This window comes from Thermobia domestica, chromosome 7 (assembly GCF_964235325.1).
Source record: "Thermobia domestica chromosome 7, izTheDome1.hap1.1, whole genome shotgun sequence".
Taxonomy (NCBI): domain Eukaryota; kingdom Metazoa; phylum Arthropoda; class Insecta; order Zygentoma; family Lepismatidae; genus Thermobia; species Thermobia domestica.
The window spans coordinates 148547090-148565199 of record NC_137460.1 but is presented as its reverse complement, the minus strand read 5'-3'; the positions used below and the strand labels follow the sequence as shown (position 1 = coordinate 148565199).

The 18110-nt window shown below is 34.3% G+C and overlaps 1 protein-coding gene across 1 annotated transcript in view; it reads left to right on the top strand.

Moving 5' to 3' along the window:
* nbs (nibrin) overlaps nucleotides 1-12984 on the top strand; it is a 52195-nt gene extending 39211 nt beyond the window's left edge. The window contains exons 9-11 of the mRNA XM_081765390.1: nucleotides 5570-5990; nucleotides 9085-9255; nucleotides 12709-12984. Of these exons, the coding sequence (XP_081621516.1) occupies nucleotides 5570-5990; nucleotides 9085-9255; nucleotides 12709-12909 (793 nt within the window). The 3' untranslated portion in view covers nucleotides 12910-12984. The remainder of the gene's footprint in view (nucleotides 1-5569; nucleotides 5991-9084; nucleotides 9256-12708) is intronic.
* The last annotated feature ends 5126 nt before the right edge of the window (nucleotides 12985-18110 follow it).

Below are 18110 nucleotides of genomic sequence, written 5' to 3'. Positions count from 1 at the left end.
TCTTGTTCCCGAATGTCAAGAATAAATTGCGTGGACAACAATTTTCGTCGGCAGAAGAAGCTGTTGATTCGTTCAAAAACCAAATTATGGAGGTGTCTCAAGAAGATTGAAAAAAATGCTTTGACAAATGGTTCGAATGAGAATGCGAAAGTGTATTGATCATAAAGGAGAATATTTCTAAAAACAATAAATCAATTTCCAATGACAAATTACTGTTTTTTCATTGTTAGGCTCAAAACAAATAGTAGCTTTAAATAGTGGCCTTCGTAAATAGGCAAGAATATTACAAGAAACTGGCAAGGCCGCAACTAAGAAATATACAAAATCGGAGCGAACTTGTTACTTGAAGTTTTGCGTCCTCTCCAAGCCAAGGTTATATGGGACTTGAACCAATAATTTAAAGTGGAATCCGAACTGTAATTTGTTCAGATTTCAAAGCTATCCCACATGGAATCGATCTGGGAACCTCATGCACTAAAGGCATACACGCTAGCGGCAAGACCAAGGCAAAAATCAGAGCTGATTTTTTCTTTAAATAATAATTAGAGAATTTTTAAAACGACGATCGTTTTATTCAATGTAAATTTGAGAATTTTGTGCAAAGGTCTGTATGTTCGACCTCCGTTTTTACGGTCTTGGAAGATGCAAAGCTCTTTTGGAATAAGAAAAAAAAAATCCAAAATTATTTGCAGAACTAATCTTATTCAATATAAATTATTATTCAATGTATTGTAAGGTATGCTCATACTTGATGGTGCACTTTGCTTCTATTTGCAAAATAAATATAACTAACTAACCCTATCGCCTGTGAAACTCGGAGGTTCAATACCACGTTCATAAAAACTCTCCACCGACTTCTATCCGTAGCCAGCTGGATCCAGTTTGTACTTTGTATTCTTATTTCTGCGAGATACATCTTAATATTGTCCTCCCATCTGTTCCTAGGTCTTCCTAATGATCATTTTGAGATTGGACTTCCAGTTAAAACTTTGAATGCGTTCCTATTTTCTTCCATTCTGGATACGTGACCTGCCCACCTGAGCCTCCTAAACTTGACGACCCTAACAATGTTTGGTAAACAGTATAAATTATGCAGTAGTTCCTCGTTATGAAGTTTCTACCATTCCCCATTTCCGTTCCTCTTGGGTCCGAATATTCGTCTCAGGATCTTGTTCTCAAATACTTCAGTCTACGTTCTTTCTTGAATATGGTTTTTGTCTGTTAATATTGATCCTAAATATTTGAAAGTACTCATTTTATCAAAAATATTATTTGATATTTTAACGCATCCATAATTTGCCGTATTACGATCCCGACGAACTTTCATGTATTCAGTTTTCTCTGCATTTACTTCTAAAGGCATTTCCCTGTAAGCGTTTAATAAGACCTCTACATTTCTTTCTGTTGTTTTCTTATCATCCCCTATTAAATTTACATCGTCAGCATACGCCATGACGTGGTGAATACCATTCAGCTCTAGGCCCTGGCTGCTATGTTTGATGGAAAAGAAACATGTATTAGATTAAAACAAGATATAAATGTCCAAAAGAAATTCATTCAATACTACTGAAATAACTGAACAGCTGATTCGAAATTAGTATTTTTTATTCAGATAGTTACTTGTCTATTAAACCTGATAAGTTCAGTTGACTGTATTCGCTGACAGAATAATAATTCAGGAAACAATGATGCAGTACTTACAGAGATTCGGAATAAATAAAATCATATAGATATTATTGAAAGAGGAAACAGCCCATTTTTTTTTTTTTTAACACATCATATCCTCTATAGATGTGAATTCAATAACATACAAAGAGTGAAAAAGTGAATGACGACCGGGACTTGAACTTGGGATTTCCGACATACCGTACCGATGCGTTAATCACTACGCCACCCAGTCTGCCTCCCAGAATAGCCACACACACTCTCACTCCCGAAATTAGTGCTCCATTAAGATCACATGGCTTGTACCACAACCAAATGAACTGGGTAGCGTAGTCGTTAACGCATCGACACGGTATGCCAGAGATCCCGGGTTCGAGTCTTGGTCCAGTCATTCACCTTTTCACTCTTTTGTATGTTATTGAATTATTGAGGATCTGATGTGTAAAAATAAATATAAATTGGTTGTTCCCTCCTTCCATTAAAGTATAGCTAGGTATTATACTATTCTTGGGTCACCAATCTCTCGATTCGCGATTGGTTTGACGCAGCTCTTCCCTATTCTGATCCAAACTTTTCACTTCCGTCCATCTTTTATTATTTGGATCGTAGATTTCAATCGCAGCCTTCTTTCCTCTCTCTAAGTGTATGTTCTTCTACCATTCCCTCCATACCTACTGACATGATTTCTCTATGTTTTAATAATGTTTCCAATTATCATATCTCTCCTTTTCGAAATAGTCTTCAGTATAGTTCGTTTTCTCCTACCATTTCCATCTCTCTTATGTTTGATACTTTATCCACCCATCTAATTTCTGACATTCTCCCACAGCACCATATTCGAAAGCTTTCATTCTCCGTTTTCCTTTTCCTAGAATACATGTGTCACAGCCGTATAACGCCACACTCCATACATATAGCCTACATCCATCAAACTCTCTTCAAATTCCATTATAATATTTCGCTTACAAGCATTTGCTTTTCTTCAAATGCCTTCTTGTGGTTTTCTGAATTTTACACCTTTTGTTTGCATCTATTATCTCGTATTATTTCACTCCGTAAGCAACAGAATTCTTGTACCTCTTCGACCAGAGATCTGCCAGTTATTATTATGCTAAATACAAGTCCTGTTGACGGAAGCAGCAGACTTTGGATCGTCTGCTGACGAGTTTGAATTTATTCATTAAATGACTACCGTAGAAAATGAAACGATATAGCAGAAATCTTTGTGCTCGCAATATTTTGGCGATAGGCCTGCCACCTCGTTCATACATGAAGAATTCAGCTATATTATTATTATTATTATTATTATTATTATTATTATTATTATTATTATTATTATTATTATTATTATTATTATTATTAGCAACTCACAGCATTGGCACATGATAGCTTGTTGTCTTTCTGTGAACTGTATAGACTTTATTTATTAAAGTCTATTTTTTCATCTGCTATAAGGCACTATTGTTTTCCGTCTTAACCGATGTGGAAGATAACGCCAGAAGGATATTTAGAGTAAAAGTTTCCCCTGAAAATGTTGCTTTGATTATTGTTTATAGTCGCTAAACGCGATAAAAGATATCGCCACTGATTGAAACATGATTGCAATGCCACAATATTTTATGCTTCTTTCTGTAAATATTTTTTTATTATTAATACTTAACTATTATGCGACTTTGTTAACTAAGTGGAAATGGAAACAGAAAACTAAAGAGAGCCGGAGTCGGTAGCGTGGTCCTGTAGTCTAGCTCTCTTTGAGGCGAGATAGTGTGGTGGGGCACCCTCTTTGAGGATTAATCTTACATAATAATCTGTATATCAACCAACTTCATCAGATTGAAGTCCCAGTCGTGATTCGCGGTAGATTCTGTCTTTCATAACTTCGGTGGATACTTTCGAATATCTAGGATCAATATTAAGAGGCCTCATCCCGGCGAAATTAAAATACCGCTAATTTTACAGTAATTGTGTGATATTTTCAAATATATAAAAGATAATTGAAATGTTGAACAAGAGCGCCCTAGACAGTATTATTATGCTTGAAGTACCGTTATCACAAGTCACCTAGTCACCTAGTGGCTTTTCGTTTTCAGCCGTTTAGAAACGCGAAAATAAATGCCGATTTTCAAAATGGCTCGAAATCGAAAGAAGATAAGTGAGTCGTGATAACGGTATCTCATGTAAAATGATATTGTCTAGGGCGCACTTGTTCCACATTTCGATTATCTGTTATCAATTTAAAGATATCACTTAATTACTGTAAAATTAGCGGTATTTTAATTTCATCGGTATGAGACCTCTTAACAGCCCAAAACCATATTCAGGAAGAAATCAAATCCTAGATATTTGAAAGACCTTAAAACATGCAGACTAAAAGCAGGGAATTAGTGTTATTATTCAGTTCAAAATCTTTTTGTCGTCGCGAATTCTGACGAGGAATTTGAAGCTTAAAATATATAAAGCAATAATCAAGCCTGTTGTTCTGTATGGTGGCGAAACATAGTCGCTTACTCTGAAGAAAGAACGCAGACTGAAAGTGTTTGAGAACAAGATCCTAAGACGAATATTAGGACCCAAGAGAAACGGGAATGGGGAATGGCGGAAACTTCATGATGGGGAACTACATAATTTATATCGTTTACCAAACATTGTTAGAGTCATCAAATCTAGGATGCTTAGGTGGTCAGGTCATGTAGCGAGAGGTCAAGTAGGAACGCTTTCAAAGTTTTAACTGGAAGTCCAATCGGAAAACGAACATTAGGAAGACCTAGGCGCAAATGGGAGGACAATATTAGGATGGATCTTGCAGAAATAGGAATACAAAGTAGAAACTGGATCCAGTTGCCCACCTAAGCCTCGTAGATTTGATGACCCTAACAATGTTGGATAAACCGTATAAATTATATAGTTCCTCGTTATGAAGATTCCGCCATTCCGTATTCCTGTTTCTCTTGGGTCCGAATATTCGCCTCAGGATCTTGTTCTCAAATACTTTCAATCTATGTTCTTCGTTCCGAGTAAGAGACCATATTTCGCAACCATACAGAACAACAGGCATGATTATCGTTTTATACATTTTGAAATAAGCTAATGCATTACACATACAATCAATTATAATGTCAATGATATATGGTGTTCATTGGGCAAAACACTCCAAACAATAAAGATTTAACTTAGACTGGAGAAATGGTTATCCTTCGTTTTTCATTATAATTTGGCCATGAAACAAACACCTGAGAGATATGCAGCCCCTATATACAATTATATGGTGTTGGAATGTATAATAGGTAGGATATGATGCTTTAGTTTTTTTTTTTTTTTTTTTTTTTTTATAATTTCAACACTTCCAGTGTACCCGTAAAAATGTAATAAATAAATAATGGCCATGTTTTTTTTTTTTTTTTTTTTTAAATATTGAGTTAGAACTGGACAATCTACGCAAAATTTGCAATCGATCAGTAGAAACGTCATCTTTCTACAGCCTGTAGTTTCCGAGATCTCACTGTCGAAAAGATTGGCCACAAACATATAAACGTCCACAAACGTATAGTTTAAAAAACTCCAGAGATGACAGCACAATTAATTTGCATTTATTTCGGAGAAGGCTTATTAAAATGCAAAGGCTTTGAACAATAATTTAAAAGGATAAACTTTGTGAAAAAGATCTCTTTGAGTACTTTATTTAAAGTACACCTTTTAAAAAATATTTGTCTTTGTTATAAACGTGAAATCACAAATAACCGTAAATAAAAGGTTTGAAAGCAAAAGTTATAGGTTGGAGCTCAGTCGCTCTTAATTTCTATTGTAGCATTTTAAGAGAGAGATTCTCTTCCTCCTCGATATCCCTCAATGTAAACAGATAAATTGATATCCCTCAATGTAATAATATGTATCGTTTTTTTTTCAGACCATATGAAGACGATAACACAAATGACCCCCCAACAAAAAAATTCGCTGGGAATACTATGACTTTACAGAGTGAAACTTGGACTTTGCCTGTAATAAAGCAAGAAGATCAATTGAAAGAAGAACCACCCGACAATGATGATGAAGTGGATATATTTTGCACGGACAGATCAGCGCCTAAAAATACGACAGATAGTATAGACCTATTTGAATTCACAGATAATTTGTCACATGCAGTAAGCAAAGAACCCAAACGTTCGATGAGTACAGCAGAAGACAAGAAAAGGAGACTATCAGATCCTATATCGGACGAGCCACCTGCTAAGAGATCGAATGTCACGACCTCTAGCGACTGGCCGAAAAAAGTGAAGCATGAGAAAATTGACCTTACGGAGTTTTTGTCTAAGGAAAATGAGATTATGGTAAGTGTAAACGGTATCAAATACTATTTGTATTTTAACAATACTAGTGCCTATTAAAAATCTTCATTGTTTTCTTGTAGATGAGTTTTATTTTTTCATTCTTTTTTTCAAGTTTACAAATAGTATGTGTCACTCTTATGATTGTGTACGTCACTGTTAGGAGAAATCACACAACAATAGACTTCACACTACTTGCATTTATCGCAGGCATACCCAGATACAAACTGCATCAAACCGATTCAAACAGGCACTAATAAGAAGCTTAGACAAAGGTCCTTCCAGTGTAGCCATGCAAGGAGAGTTCAATGTTTTCGTAAAAGTTCGGTTACTTCATGGATGCACCTTGTAGCAGCTTATTTGTGGAAGTTAACCAAGTCGATAATAAGCTGTGTCAGTAATTGACGATACGGACATATCTGTCTTTAGTATTTACGGTAGAAAATAGGTCCCGTTAGCATATGAAAGTCTCCGAAATTTCTTTAAAGTACCTCAGTGATTTGCGTAAGATTAAAATTCGGGAGTGAAAATCTGGAAGAATAAATCAAGAAAAAAAGAGTGGTCATTCTCAAGTTGTCTGTTATAACATTGAGGAATCGGAAGAGAGAGTTATTTGGAAGGCTGTGAATTTTCTCTTTTAACCAGAGAGAAGGGGGGGGGGGGGGGAGCGGAGAGATAGGATCAAAATGTGGGGTTTATATCGGTTTGATATTTAGAAAATACTTCAGTATTTTTTCTTTCTTTCTTTCTTTTTTTCTTTAAGGTGTTTATTTCCTTTTAATTGGACACCATTGTAAGACATGATGATTAAGGATATTGGGATATAGAAAACAATTAGGATAGATATTAAGTGATTTTTACTCATCCTATTCACTTCTGCAAAATTAAATTTTATTTCAGATATTCATAAAGCATACCTCACTTTCTTCAGTCGGGTTTTGAAAGTTAAGAACAACTACTTGTCCTTATTGGGTGAATCCTCCCTCTTGCTATTTTCTTTCCCAATTATTGAAAAAAAAAAAAGTATTTTCGCAGTATAAAATCATAAACTAACAAACAGAAACATCCGTGCTATGTAATCATTGTCATTTTTCGTGATTCAAGTGACGAAGGTGAGAGAAATTTTTAGAAATACAATTTGATTTTGCAACAGATAGGGAAGTAAAATTTACTTATTTCGCAATATACTCAGCTCGTAAAATTAGTTGTATTGATAAGAGTCAAAAAATGTTTGTCATTACATTTGTTTGACTTTTGTCGTTCCAATTTCAGAATTTTTAAGAAGCTTCATATATTTATTGATTTTCGTGTATTTTGACAACTCGTAATTGATATCTATGTCTCGATACTGGTGTATTTACTGTATTTTATTACTGTTAAGGTGGACTGTTGACTGAAAACGTGATTTCCCGAAAATTCTATATCAACAACGAAATTAAAATAGAAAGGCTAAAATATAGAAGTCTCTTTTATTTTGAAAACACGATATATTCGATATATATACATGCATAGTAGATGGAATATATATTTAACTGTGTGGCCTATGGTGTAGGATTTGACTGGCAAAGAGAATCGTAGAAATGGTGTATATTCATAAGAACGTATGAAGGATTATGTAGTTCTCTGAAAGGCTTTATCTTAAATTGGCTAATTACTTCAATAGTGTACCAATCTTATTCCTACTTAAACCTAACCCAAACAGTGACTAAATATCTGGTTAAGCTTATTTTATTCCGCTTTGCACTTCCACACTACTGCATATTATCACCGTAGTGACGTCTGTCAATGAGCAACTTGAAAAAAGCACTAAAGAGAACCCAATAATAATTCTTTCTAGTCTTACGTGCGTTTAGTTGCAGTCTCTAAAACTGTGTATTCCCAATATAACCTAGTCTATAACCTAGTAACAGTAATCCTCAGAACATGTGCCATAGTTCAAAACACTTTTAGCCAAAACCTAAAATTACTTTCAACAGATTTATTCTGAATTGTATCATTACGTTGTCGAGTCAAAAAGAAAATAGGTGGTCAGTAGAACAGGTTTATATTCAGGACTTTGTTTTGTTTATTGAGAATTTGTTTCTGCATGAGATCAAGAATTTTATTTCTGGAACATTACACATTGCATTGGGGGGAGTTAGTTATAAATTAATTTTTAAAATATCAAAGTATATATATTGTTATAGTATAGTTTCTGGTGGCTCATAGTTTTTAAGTTACGCTATAGATGCCAAAAATGTTACATTGCCCATCGTATAACTTTTAATTTAACTTATATATTAGTTTCATATATATATATAAACCTTTCATCCCTCGTAACGCCGAAATGAGAAAGGAAATATTATAGTAAGTGGGCTTTATAGTTTAGGGATGAGGATAGTGTCATAAAATCGTTATTTACTCTCTCTCTGAAATCCACATAATGCTTAGAGGTTTCTTATAGGAGTGCTACGAAGGGAAGAAAACCAGTAAAACCGGATATTTAATATGGCTAATAAAATAACCGTATTAAATACAGTATTTTAATAGTTATGCATATTAATGATAACCCATAGAAAGTACACAAGCGTAATAATACAAACAGTAGTACTTAAAGATGTGCAACGAATAATTTGCATAATTTGTACAATTCCGTAGCAAATATATGTTACTAAGTGTTGCACAGTATGTATATGCATGTATAGTCACTCTTTGCAGGTGTGCCGTAAGATTCCACACGACGGAACAGTCTGCTGTGATCACAAACAACAAGAAAAGACACTGATTTTAAGTGAATATCTGTTGTTTATAGACTTCTAAAGTAAAATTTTGGCAACGCTGATAGTGTATTACGAACTCTGCTGTTTCAAAACTTATTTCTTAACAGAATATCAGCTGCTCTTGCACCAAATTGTCACTTTTACCTTTGCGATAGATTCACCAAATTGGCATATATAATATCATGTATGCTATATATGATGTAGACCTAAATTTCATTTTATCGGAATAAAAATAAAGGAATATTTTTTTTCATTAACACATTCCCATGTATCAGACTTATTTAATCTATAGAAATTATAATAATTTTACATGTTGTATTTATATTGAATTCTTGCAGGAAACTGAAGCTCCAGTTAATGTTGAAGAGGGATTAAGTAAAACATTCAGAGCGTTAGAAGTTATAGAGAAGGATCTGAAAGATATGCTTCGACCTCAAAGATATGTCCCCAGAAACAGAGAAGATAATGGCAATGGTTCAAAGGTGGTGAACTACAAGAAATTCAGGAAGGTATTACCACTATATTATAAATTTTGTGTATTATCTTGAATTTGTCAATTTGTGGAAAGTACGTATAGGTCGAAAGTGCAGTAAAACCTCTCCCGAACACGTGGCAAATTAGAATTCTTGACTCACATCTTTACTTATCAGACTTCATAAAACAAAATTCAATGAGAGCATGGAGGCTCAGTGGTAGAGCGCTCATTTCTGGTGTGAGGGATCCCTGGTTCGATCCCAGGTTATTTGTAATCATTTACTTCCATTAATCATCCGTCTCCCTTAGTCTAACGCATTTCGAAATGTACCGTAACAATTTGGGTTGTAACCGCAATTGAGGAATAAAAACGAACATATAAAGACACTCAAATACTAGTCCTGGACACTCAAATGCTTTTCTTTTCCTTTTCTTTCTTTTTTCTTTTTTCGTGGACAAATACTGTATATTATGATTATATTTTTGGTTAATTTGTCTCGTACGGCGCTTAAAAGTTCAGTAAACGATATTCGAAACAAGCTTTCAAAATTATAAAACTTTCCATTGTTTCCTTCTAATTGTGGGCATAAACTTCAATATACTTTTACGTTTATGATATATAATCGTAGGTATTTGGATACACCAAGAAACTTTTTATCGTCTTTTTTATTTTTCTTCTTCGACAAATTAACAGCGTCAATATTAAAATGTACTTAATTTAACAGTGAGCGAGAAGTGCATCCTGCAGCCAGTGGCACTACGCTGTCCTATAGCCACCCCGTGAGAGGACAAAACGAAACTGCCGCGGCGGTATAGGCGGAGTTAGGAATTGGTTGCTGGAGGGGGGAAGGGCACGGTTAATACAAATGAGAATTGAAGGATCTTATAAGTAGCATTTTTGTATTTTTGTTAAAAAGTTGAGGGGCAATGCCCCCCGTAGCTCCGCCCATGCGCGGCGGCGTGTTATTTTGCCGCCCATTTATGATCGCGCTAAATGTAGTAGAAAGAAATCAAGCAACGTGACTCAACAAAGCACTGGAAAGGGCTAAACTATTCAACTGATAAAATCACCGATTATGTATATTATTGAGATTCGTGATGCCTCTGAATGCTATAAGAAATTATTTCATTAGCTCTGTTTCGGGATTGTCAATTAAATAGCCCCACTGTGTTGAAGAGGTAGCAGAAAACTAGGTAAATACAAATAATTATTGTATATATATATTTCCAGAAATTTTATTAAAAATACGTATTTTTACAGATATTTTAGATAGTTCGATAGATATTTCAATTGTTAGATCAGCATCATGGCAAGTACTTTGTGACTGTGAAATGGCGGAGGGACACAATTCCACTTTCTTTACATTAGAAGCACACTAACAGTGAACACAGGTCATCTATGGCCTGTCCCGAATGGGTGGCGACATTTACGTCAGCTTTCTTACTATTTTACATCTGGCAATACTGAGATAAGCATAAATCAATATTGATACTTATTTAGTTTGTGTCAAAATTTGAATCAGAATTTAAGATAATGGATGAGTTATTTTTTTAAAACCGTGAGTAAAAATATCAATAGTCTTGTTCCTTAAGTCATCACCTGCCCTGATGATTTACTATGGAACATCACCATTACTAGAATAATAGTTCATAAGGTATTATCATCACCTTATCCCCCCCCCCCAAAGATTCTGGCTATGCATGTGATACATATAAAGTTTCTTGCATTGTAAACATTACCAGATAATACTAAAAATAATTGATCAATTTTTGTGCTAGTTAACTCAGTATATACTCGTAGAGTTCATGAGTGTGAAACGCTGGCCTTTTCAGCGTTTCTTAAGCTTTGGGAGCAGCTGAAATGTACAGGGCGGCAGATTAGAGATGTAAGGTGGATGCGGCAAAACATCCCCGAATTGGAGCTACTGAAACACGGTGTAGTCTTCCCGCTTGTATGTGGCTGTGTGGTGTTGTGTTGAACGATGGGATTTTTGTGAGAACGAATAATAATAATAATAGCCATATTATCATTAGTTTATATCTATTATGTTTATAATTACGTCGAAATCTTCAATAGGAATAGGAAAGACAAAATGTCAAACATGTAGCTTTTGTGAAATTTGCTAAAGCTAAATTTAAATGATAAGTGATGCTCTATTCATAATAAGCAATTCTCCCACATGTAGCTGCAAGCAATATTTTAAGCTGTTCCTTATGCAACTTTTGTATAGAATTCGTCCGAACTCGAAGTCTTGCATGAAATTATAACCCTTCGTATAGGCATCTTAGTGAACAAACCCCACCCATTTTTCTTCCGCTTTAGGTCAAACTCAAAAGAAGCTGAAATACGTGTTTAATTATTTTAAATGAAAAGTCCAAACATCAAATTTAATGTCTCTAACCTTAAGGGCTTCGGAGATATGAATATCTTAATATAGTAATTACAACCATACTGATTTTCTTTCCACTTTTTTTTTCTTCCCTTTGTGGTCAAATATTAAAAAACGGTGAAACACATGTCTAGTTATTTTAAGAAGTGCAAACACCAAATTTCGTGTCTCTAACCTACAGAAATTCCAAAATATGGACATACTCTTATAATAATTGAAACCCCCACTCCTTTTTCCTTCCCCTTTGTTTCTCCCCCTCTAGGTCAAATATCAAAAAATGCCTAAACACAGACATAATTATTTGAAATGAGAAGTCCAAATATCAAATTTCAAGTGGCTAACCTTCAGAATTTCCGAGATATGGATTCCTTTACAATAATATGAGCTCCTCCGTGGCTAAGCGGTTAGCGTACGCGCCTTTGACGCGGGAGACCCGGGTTCGATTCCCGGCGGGAGCTCATGTGGTTCGGATTCCACGTTAATCAGTAGGTCCACGTCTCATATAGCCTCGCTGCTGAACGGGACGATAAACTCAAAATCAACTCAACTCCTTTACAATAATAATTGTGATACTACCCATTTTTATTTCCTACTAAGTCAAATATCGAAATACGCTGAAACATGTAGTTAATTATTTTAAATAAAAAGCATAAGTATAAAATTTTGTATCTCTAAACGTAAGGGATTCCGAGATGTGGACATTTTGTGATAATAATTGCAACCCCTACTTCCTACTCCTCCCCTTTCAAGTTTAATTTCCAACTGTAATATTTTCCATTGTACAAGCTTTGTTTTTAGTACACTTAAATCTGATATAAACTACTCGCTGAGGAAAACAATAAATACATATATTGTAAAAATCCAGTTAGTGTCTGATGGAGCCAAGTGGATAGTTGGCGAAACTGTTACACGTTAGTAATTTCTACAATAAACGTATTGTTTTGCTCAGCGACGAGTTTAAATGAGATATAACTTCCAAAGATCTTACCTTCGGTCAAGTCGTATGTGCTGTCGAAATTTCAAGTCCCTTGCTTTGAATTAAATACAGTTGTTGCTTTATATATATAATTTACGAACTCAATATTTTCTATTTGCTAGGTCACTCCATGCAGCCATAGCATTCTTCCTCATATCATAGGTGGAAAGGATCTTTTCTTGCATGAAGAAAGCATTAGAGAAACCCACAAGCAGTATGATCATGTGAATAATCGTCAGGAAAAAAGAGAACAAGAGACTGAAGAAGAGGAGCATGACATGTGGTCATTTGAAACGACAGATAGGGCGCACAAGAGGCGATGATGATAAAGTAATACTTTGTGTTGTTGTGATCCAATTGGTTCCTCTTTTAAAACAATAAAATACTTTTTGTTAACATTTGTACGTGTTTTCTTAAATGCTCTTTATCTGATCAGTAGATATTTCTTTTCAATGGGTTTGACGTAACTTTCCATTCTTCTCTATTCTAAGCCAGATCTTTCATTGACACACATTTTTTAAGGAGTTTGATTTAGCAAAACTCTATTAGCCTTATGCAGAGTCGTTCAGACGCGTGATTAGTGCCATACTAAACAGTTCGACTAACATGCTTCCTGCAATAGTCAGGCCTTTAGTATGACACTAATCATACGTCCATTCGTATCTCTACTAACACCAGAAGTGGTAGAAATTTACTATCACTTCTGGTTTCAATATTGAGAAAATATGCTATACAAACCAGACTCCTTCAAGTGGTGTATACATGACACTAGTACTTGTTCTACATTTAGTATATTTGGCCCATTTATGTAAATTGTTGCCTTCCTCTAGGCAGTTCTCCGCCTGTAATTCCTCCCATAGCTGATAGTATGATTCCTGAGTTTTTAAAAATGAATTCATTATATAGCTTCTAATAAAGAATGAGTCAAGGTGAAAGCGTATTCAAAACAAGGTAAGCAATCGAAAAACAAATGACGGTGATTGATACTATTTTGTATATATATGATGAAATCTATACTCGACTCTGCATAAAGCCCTATATATTTACTCTGTGCATGTGTCCCTCCGGGAGAAAAGAAGATCGCAAGAACTACTTAATGGATCATCATTAATTTTGATGAACATGTAGAGGGTCGGTCAAAAGTTAGGAATAAAGTTCGTCGATGGAAGTGATATTCAACCATTTCCGCTTTTTACGTTGTTTACTTTGTATGTATCTAGGTAGGGAAAATGGTAGTAGATAGCGAGAAGCGGTTTCATGCAACTGATTAAGAGTCTCAAGAATATATATTTTATTTTCACCTTTAGCTCTCTACTGAAACCTGTAGTGATAGGAATCGACTGGAACTTCTGGTTTCAATATTTGATTTACATACAGTAAAAACGATAAGAGATAGCGAGAAGATTTTTTTTCTTTTGGAATTGATTTAGCGTTCTAAGAATAGGTAACATCTACTCTCTCAACTTCTTATTGAAACCAGAAGTGGCAGTGGAAGTGGCAACCCTTCTGGTTTTAACATTTGTCGTCATACAGTAAAAATGATAATAGCAGGAAATGGTTTTCTGCAATGAATTAAGGATCTTAACAGTATATCTCATCTCCATTCGTATCTCTACTAACACCAGAAGTGGTAGAAATTTACTATCACTTCTGGTTTCAATATTGAGAAAATATGCTATACAAACCAGACTCCTTCAAGTGGTGTATACATGACACTAGTACTTGTTCTACATTTAGTATATTTGGCCCATTTATGTAAATTGTTGCCTTCCTCTAGGCAGTTCTCCGCCTGTAATTCCTCCCATAGCTGATAGTATGATTCCTGAGTTTTTAAAAATGAATTCATTATATAGCTTCTAATAAAGAATGAGTCAAGGTGAAAGCGTATTCAAAACAAGGTAAGCAATCGAAAAACAAATGACGGTGATTGATACTATTTTGTATATATATGATGAAATCTATACTCGACTCTGCATAAAGCCCTATATATTTACTCTGTGCATGTGTCCCTCCGGGAGAAAAGAAGATCGCAAGAACTACTTAATGGATCATCATTAATTTTGATGAACATGTAGAGGGTCGGTCAAAAGTTAGGAATAAAGTTCGTCGATGGAAGTGATATTCAACCATTTCCGCTTTTTACGTTGTTTACTTTGTATGTATCTAGGTAGGGAAAATGGTAGTAGATAGCGAGAAGCGGTTTCATGCAACTGATTAAGAGTCTCAAGAATATATATTTTATTTTCACCTTTAGCTCTCTACTGAAACCTGTAGTGATAGGAATCGACTGGAACTTCTGGTTTCAATATTTGATTTACATACAGTAAAAACGATAAGAGATAGCGAGAAGATTTTTTTTCTTTTGGAATTGATTTAGCGTTCTAAGAATAGGTAACATCTACTCTCTCAACTTCTTATTGAAACCAGAAGTGGCAGTGGAAGTGGCAACCCTTCTGGTTTTAACATTTGTCGTCATACAGTAAAAATGATAATAGCAGGAAATGGTTTTCTGCAATGAATTAAGGATCTTAACAGTATATCTCATCTCCATTCGTATCTCTACTAACACCAGAAGTGGTAGAAATTTACTATCACTTCTGGTTTCAATATTGAGAAAATATGCTATACAAACCAGACTCCTTCAAGTGGTGTATACATGACACTAGTACTTGTTCTACATTTAGTATATTTGGCCCATTTATGTAAATTGTGGCCTTCCTCTAGGCAGTTCTCCGCCTGTAATTCCTCCCATAGCTGATAGTATGATTCCTGAGTTTTTAAAAATGAATTCATTATATAGCTTCTAATAAAGAATGAGTCAAGGTGAAAGCGTATTCAAAACAAGGTAAGCAATCGAAAAACAAATGACGGTGATTGATACTATTTTGTATATATATGATGAAATCTATGTTGACTGTTGTTAGTTCTCTTCAAACTTGGATAAATTTCAGGAAATATTTGAAAACGAGAACTAATTACAAATTATACACAGTACTTCTCACTCTTTTGAATTCTATGGTTTTACTTCGTATTTGAACAGTTTTCTTATTTATTTAATTTATTTTACTGTGCTTTTATAGATCATTGGGATTTCCTTTGGAAATACCTTTGCTGCACATAATGTATACATTAATGAAAAGCAAAGGTGCATTCGAACAAAAGTGCATTCACACTTCCATCTTTCATATCCTGCAACATTAGACAACCAACAATACTGCTAAGGTTGGCTGGTTGAGAACAACACAAGGCGTTCTACAAGTGCAGTTGTTTGTTCGAAACATGTCAGTGTAGCAAACAGCAAAAAAATAGAAAAATATCCATGTCTCTCCAACGAATAACAAATCGGGTAGAATACGCTTCTTAGTATCTACAGAGCGATTGATATAATGAGAAAGTCACAAATAGATCGTATTTAACCTTAGACATACCAAAGAAAAATCAATTTTGGGCAAACATTCACTTTATTTTACAGGTTACAGTATTTTGTAAAATCTCTGAGTCTTTTACATTATTCGTTTCAACGTTACCTTCACTTTTGTTACTTATCAATTTTAATATCTCTAGTAAAACCTTATGAAAAAATATCAGGTCGAGGTGTTTTGACTTCCATTTTGTTTTGTGAGAATATTTTTTATCAGCAAAACCAACGTAGTTTTTATTTTTTAAATGTATTGTTATTATTCATTTACACATTAAAGCTAACAAGAATATTTTCTCAAGTTATATTATTAGTTCCAGTGTGTTCGGAAAATGAAACAAAAAAAGAAAAAAGAAAGACAATATAAGAAAGTAAAAACAAGATATACAGTGTGTGTCAGTTCAATTTGCGAAAACCATTGCATCAGTAGAAAACATGTCATGTTTCAAATATGACAAATAGTCATATTTTGTGTACACATAAAATGAGTTTGTGTAATTTAATCCCTAATTAATGATACAAGCATGTTTTTATTATAAGCATATATGATATCAAAAGAATACGAATTCTTTCTTGTAATGCGCCGTAATATATGATTCACTATCCTTTATTATATTCTAAGTCAGTGTTTCTCAAAGTGTGGATCGTAACCCATTGGTGGGTCCCGGCCCGTCTTTTGATGAGTCGCGTGATGTTTCCTTTTAATTATGAAATTTTATTTTGATGCAGAAACATATGTTGTGAAGTACTATTCAGAAACTGAAAATTGGAAGTGTTTGTTAACTAAGTGAAGAGTAAGTGGTTACTCAGAGCCCGGCCCTGTTGTACAGTTAGTAGATATGCTGGGTTACGATAGAAAGGAAGTGGGTGAGTCAAAATCTATCACGGGTAGGACATTGCGTCGGGAGTAGTGTTAGCTCTGTGTTACCTTTCTATGGAAACACTTTAATCCTCTTTTCGCCTGCGGTCAATTTCATATAACAGATACAGTTATTAAGAAATTTACATTACAATTTAGTTTGAAATTGAGATATTTACAATAGGCATAAAAAATCAACTAAATTTCGATTTATTAATATTTAAGCATCGAGCTCTACTTCGTAACGTTCGTGGTTACTCGGGGTGTTCACAACATCCCCAAATAAATTTCGTGTTAATCACTTATACGGACTGTTATTAAACAAACTGTAATTAAAGACATGACTTACAAAATTTAATTGCTTTGAAAAACACCACCATTACGTAGAATGCCAATGTGTATTTGAATAAAAGTAGGTGGGCCACAAAATACTTTATTATTTAATGTGGGTCGCAATAACAAGAAGTTTGAGAACCACTGTTCTAAGCAATCGAGAACTAATTTCGTAAAGAATAAACAAAAATGAACTAAGACATAATCAAATACGAATGTGGATGAATGTTTGGGATAATATATCAATTGGAGATATCTCCACTCTCTTTCTCTTGATTAACATGTGCATGATTCTTGCATCTCATCTCTAGTTGGAGAACTTTGAGTAAAGAGAAGTCATCATACACCTTGCAAGAACAAATTAAATTTAAAAATGTTAAATTGACTTACAGTGGATTTGAGCCTGCAACTCCACGATTTCTGACCTATTGCTTATTACACTTCGGCTACTGTAACGTACATACATTAGCTTATGTAAATATATTAAAATCGTGATATGCATATAATTATTTTTTTGCCTAAAATTTACATATTCACATATACTTTCCGTATATTAATTTGCATTTAAGATAGAGTAAGTAAAGGATTAGCTGTGGAAGTAATTGTGTATAGTTTATTTCATTTTTGTGTTTATTATTATTATTATTATTATTATTATTATTATGTGTGTTATATAAATGTAAGGATAAGGATTAAATCAAGATAGAAGTTGAATTAAACACCTCGATTGAGAATAATATGTGCAGAAAGCAATGCTTTGGAAATCTTAGGAAGTTGGACGGTACATCGCATGAACCCAGCACACACAGAGAGAGAGAGAGAGAAAAAAAAAAGCAAAGTTGGGAGATTCTTTGTCTCAAGGAAAAGAACACCCAAGAGTTAAGAGTTCTTATAAATCTCAGAAAGAAGAGAAT